Source organism: Agrilus planipennis, unplaced genomic scaffold (assembly GCF_000699045.2).
Source record: "Agrilus planipennis isolate EAB-ADULT unplaced genomic scaffold, Apla_2.0 scaffold120, whole genome shotgun sequence".
NCBI classification, from domain to species: domain Eukaryota; kingdom Metazoa; phylum Arthropoda; class Insecta; order Coleoptera; family Buprestidae; genus Agrilus; species Agrilus planipennis.
This window is the reverse complement of record NW_020438891.1, coordinates 857,249-862,260: the sequence shown is the minus strand read 5'-3', so window position 1 is coordinate 862,260 and position 5,012 is coordinate 857,249. Positions and strand designations below refer to the sequence as shown.

General features: G+C 29.5%; 2 protein-coding genes across 2 annotated transcripts; both read right to left on the bottom strand.

The window, feature by feature from the left end:
• Positions 1 to 927: 927 nt before the first annotated feature.
• LOC108742931 (retinal rod rhodopsin-sensitive cGMP 3',5'-cyclic phosphodiesterase subunit delta) lies at positions 928 to 2,140 on the bottom strand. The gene is made up of 3 exons (XM_018478294.2): positions 1,746 to 2,140; positions 1,349 to 1,669; positions 928 to 1,291 (listed from the first exon to the last, which is right to left on the bottom strand). The coding sequence occupies exons 1-3, from the start codon at positions 1,799 to 1,801 to the stop codon at positions 1,210 to 1,212; spliced, it is 459 nt and encodes a 152-aa protein (XP_018333796.1). The 5' UTR covers positions 1,802 to 2,140; the 3' UTR covers positions 928 to 1,209.
• Positions 2,141 to 3,872: 1,732 nt separating this feature from the next.
• LOC112906850 (retinal rod rhodopsin-sensitive cGMP 3',5'-cyclic phosphodiesterase subunit delta-like) lies at positions 3,873 to 4,853 on the bottom strand. Its single transcript, XM_025981881.1, has 3 exons — positions 4,492 to 4,853; positions 4,095 to 4,415; positions 3,873 to 4,037 (listed from the first exon to the last, which is right to left on the bottom strand). The coding sequence occupies exons 1-3, from the start codon at positions 4,545 to 4,547 to the stop codon at positions 3,956 to 3,958; spliced, it is 459 nt and encodes a 152-aa protein (XP_025837666.1). The 5' UTR covers positions 4,548 to 4,853; the 3' UTR covers positions 3,873 to 3,955.
• Positions 4,854 to 5,012: the final 159 nt, after the last annotated feature.

Genomic DNA, 5,012 nt, shown 5'->3' with positions numbered 1-5,012 from the left:
TATTACAGTTAAAAAAAATTACATAATAAACTGGTTTTGGACTTTCCCTATATACAACACCATGTTACGAATGTTTTAAGACTACATATATATTAGTAATTTTTTAAGGTGGACTGTATTTCATTTTGACTGTTTTATATTGTTAATTCTGCAAATAAACATATTGTTCACATATATCTTTCATATTTATTGCTAATCTATAAATAGCAAGTAGGTAGTAGTTTGCATATGTTGCATGTACATGTACCAAATATCAAATTAAAGATCTCGGTATTCTACGTTCATTAAAAAAGAGTGCCAAACGATTGGTCGCACAACTCACGTGTAAGTTACTACAACGCGCGAATATATGTATGTACTTGTAGTTGCGGATCTGGAACCTCTAGTGTAAATGAAATAAGAAAAAAAAACATACATTCAGGGGTGAATCGTTGCATTTTCGTTTAAAATTAATTAATCGGATAATTTTTAAAGTAAATATCCATGTACTGGTAAAGAACAAAATTGGTATGTGTTCTCTCAATAAAATTGTCTTAATACTTAAGTACCAGCAAATTTGTTAATTAAATTAAAATACTGTTAACAATAAGAGCACTTAAGATACAAATTAAAAAGATAAATAATTAGCTGTCTTACTCCCCCTTTGGTATATAAATTATCAATCAAAATTGTCTGATAATTTTTTTGTCCTTGTAGGCGTTGGGCTTATCCTTGCTTTTTCCATAATGTTCCACACTTTACCTCTTTTTACTTTGTAAAATGCTCCTATCCTTTAAGCCTGCAAAGAATATTTATATTCTTCCTCCTCTTTATACTTCCTCCTGTATTATTGTCTCTATTATGTATACTGCATCTACCATTCGTTTTACCTTTCTGCATCCTGTTAATGTTTCACCTAATATATCTTTCCTTTGGTCTCTTTTTTTAATCTATTCCCCAGGGATTTCTTCGTAGATTTTGTAGCCACTATATTTGTCAAAGTAATTTCCCCTATAATTCTTACTCTTATCTTTTTTAAGAGACAGCCGAGTACAAATAAAGAAAAATCAATGTGCATTACATACATACAATATATTTGATCTTAATATTATTTAATAAATACTTATAATAGTAAATTATTTGAGTGTATTAATAGTGTACGAGAGAGTATATGATACATTAAATGCATAAAATACTTTCAAAATGCAAATACATAATACTTTTAACATATTAAATGTAAAACAGTCTCACTCTCGATATACAGATGAGCAAATCATCGTCGTAAAACTTCGTTTCTATAACAACATTGCCACTAAAAACATAAAATATATAAATATCATGCAAAGCATTTTGACAAGACAATGCCTACTTAAGGACAGAGGCAGGCATCATTTGGGACTCAGGAGCTGCCTCCATTATGGATTCCCAAGTATTTGTTGATTCTGGCATAACAAAACCGAATTCAAAATACCATTCTTCAAGACACCTGCCTTTAAAAAGAACTTTCTGTTCTAACCTGAACTTTTCTATAGCTTCTTTAGAACTGAAGTTAAACTGCCTTGTAACTGCACGACATTTTAAAATAGACTTAGGAACTCTGGCTTCATGTTCTACATCAGGTAAACTTAAATCTTCAGAGCCTTGCCAGAAAATTTTACCTCCATCTGCATCTCGAAGACAAATCCAATTACTAGATTGTTGTTAAAGGAAACATTGTACTATAGTTTAAGTACTTCATCTTTAAGTTGTTTTTGAAAAAAGGATACACTTGGAATCCTTTAAGTATATTTTCTGCCTTAGTTGCTGGTTGTTCTTCAGTCATTATTTCTAAAGTATAGAAAAACTTCGTTGTTTTCTTGTAAGGTTTTAAAATACACCTTCAAACTGCCTCAAAATGAATAATGATTCACATTTTATTAAACTGTTTCATTTCCTTTAAAGTTTAACAATGAACATTGTATATGAGCGTCGATTAAACAATTAATGTAAATTACTTTGCATGTTTTGAATATTAACACCAAAATAAGTACTCACATCATACTGAACTTAACATACATCATTTACAGAATCCGAGTACATCGACCACCCAACACTTGTGACACGAACAGACACGAATTAAACGTTATTCTTGTGAAGTCACGTTCTATTTGACCTTGTCAAGGAATTAGGAAAAAGCATAGATGTGCATCTATTTTCATCGTAGGTTTAACAAAATTGTCAAACATTTATCATTATAAACTATAAAAATAATAATTCAAAATTACAATCTCGAAGTATTACCTCATTGCATTATAAAATCGTGAAGTTGCAAGTAAGTTACAATGCAGTACAATGACATTTTATTACGAATATACTAAAAGGGAATTCAATCTTAAAGCTACGCCCGTGGTTTTTGCCCATATTTGACGTCACTTGAGGCGCTTACACTTGGATTCAATTTGTTATACGCACTTAGAACTTGAGGGCAATACAAGTTCGTTCATTTCCGTTTTTATCGTAATGCCACATCGTCATTACCGCTTATATTTTCAATTTAAAATTTATAGGAAGTATTAATAAACTACAGCAACGAAATCATAAAAAAAAATTAAAAACATACGAATTGTCAACGTTATAGATAGATATATAAACAGATAAACTTACAATGATAAAATATAATTGATGTGGCCCATTTATTTTCAAAAAATTTTATTTACAAGATAATGTCTACAAGGTCGTAGCCAGACTGTATAAACAGGCCAAACTAAAGAAAATAAAGCAAATCGCCAAATTATTCCTTAATTTTGTTTATATTGGGTATTACAAAGAGTACTATATAATGTTAATTCTTCATCCTTTTCGCACGAAGAAAATTGTAAAGTTATTAGTGTTAAATAAATATTTTTATAGAAAATTGTGGTAAAGGGGTCCGAACAATTTAAAGGGAATGTTATAATTCAGCTATAATTTCGGTTTCACTGAACTAGACTGATGAATTTTTATTTCTAAATTATATATTGTTTATGCAGACTCAGGTGAGGATGCCAATTTATATATTTCTTTTTACAATAAATGAAACCATAATTTTTAAAGTAATATATATAAAACCCAGCATACAGCAACTATTACGAATCTAATAATGTAACTATGAAGAAAACTGGAAAAGCATTTTTTTCACAGAAANAGTCACCAATTATGCTTTTTACAATAAATGAAACCATAATTTTTAAAGTAATATATATAAAACCCAGCATACAGCAACTATTACGAATCTAATAATGTAACTATGAAGAAAACTGGAAAAGCATTTTTTTCACAGAAATAACTTTTTCATGTGACTCAATATTATCAAGGGGTAAACTATAAAATATTATGTAGAAATAATTAATTAATTAGCATTTTAAAGACGTGTAAAATTTGTTTCAAAACCTTTACACATTCTTATTTGGAGCTTTTAAGAATGTATTTGGTCATATTACGAGTATTTAGTTATTTTTAATTGCAAACTATCGTTTAATGCCAATCAGGACCATTTAAAACAACGGCTATAATTGAATAATAATTTCGTTTTCAATGATGACGGTTGATAAAATTTCATCTTTAAAAAATGTTTTTTGCATGCAGATGCAGTACAAACCCGAGTATGTAACACGAATTAAACGTTATTTTTGTGAAGTCACCTTCTATTTGACCTTGTCAAGGAATTAGGAAAAAGCATAGGTGTGCATCTATTTTCATCATAGGTTTAACAAAATTGCCAAACATTTATCTTTATAAACTACCAAAATAATAATTCAAAATTATAATCCCGAAGTTGTACTTCATTGCATTATAAATTCGTGAAGTTGCAAGTAAGTTACAATGTAGTATAATGACATTTTATTACGAATATACTAAAAGGAAATTCTTGAGTGTATTAATAGTGTACGAGAGAGTATATGATACATTAAATGCATAAAATACTTTCAAAATGCAAATACATAATACTTTTAACATATTAAATGTAAAACAGTCTCACTCTCGATATACAGATGAGCAAATCATCGTCGTAAAACTTCGTTTCTATAACAACATTGCCACTAAAAACATAAAATATATAAATATCATGCAAAGCATTTTGACAAGACAATGCCTACTTAAGGACAGAGGCAGGCATCATTTGGGACTCAGGAGCTGCCTCCATTATGGATTCCCAAGTATTTGTTGATTCTGGCATAACAAAACCGAATTCAAAATACCATTCTTCAAGACACCTGCCTTTAAAAAGAACTTTCTGTTCTAACCTGAACTTTTCTATAGCTTCTTTAGAACTGAAGTTAAACTGCCTTGTAACTGCACGACATTTTAAAATAGACTTAGGAACTCTGGCTTCATGTTCTACATCAGGTAAACTTAAATCTTCAGAGCCTTGCCAGAAAATTTTACCTCCATCTGCATCTCGAAGACAAATCCAATTACTAGATTGTTGTTAAAGGAAACATTGTACTATAGTTTAAGTACTTCATCTTTAAGTTGTTTTTGAAAAAAGGATACACTTGGAATCCTTTAAGTATATTTTCTGCCTTAGTTGCTGGTTGTTCTTCAGTCATTATTTCTAAAGTATAGAAAAACTTCGTTGTTTTCTTGTAAGGTTTTAAAATACACCTTCAAACTGCCTCAAAATGAATAATGATTCACATTTTATTAAACTGTTTCATTTCCTTTAAAGTTTAACAATGAACATTGTATATGAGCGTCGATTAAACAATTAATGTAAATTACTTTGCATGTTTTGAATATTAACACCAAAATAAGTACTCACATCATACTGAACTTAACATACATCATTTACAGAATCCGAGTACATCGACCACCCAACACTTGTGACACGAACAGACACGAATTAAACGTTATTCTTGTGAAGTCACGTTCTATTTGACCTTGTCAAGGAATTAGGAAAAAGCATAGATGTGCATCTATTTTCATCGTAGGTTTAACAAAATTGTCAAACATTTATCATTATAAACTATAAAAATAATAATTCAAAATTACAATCTCGAAGTATTTTGATTGTA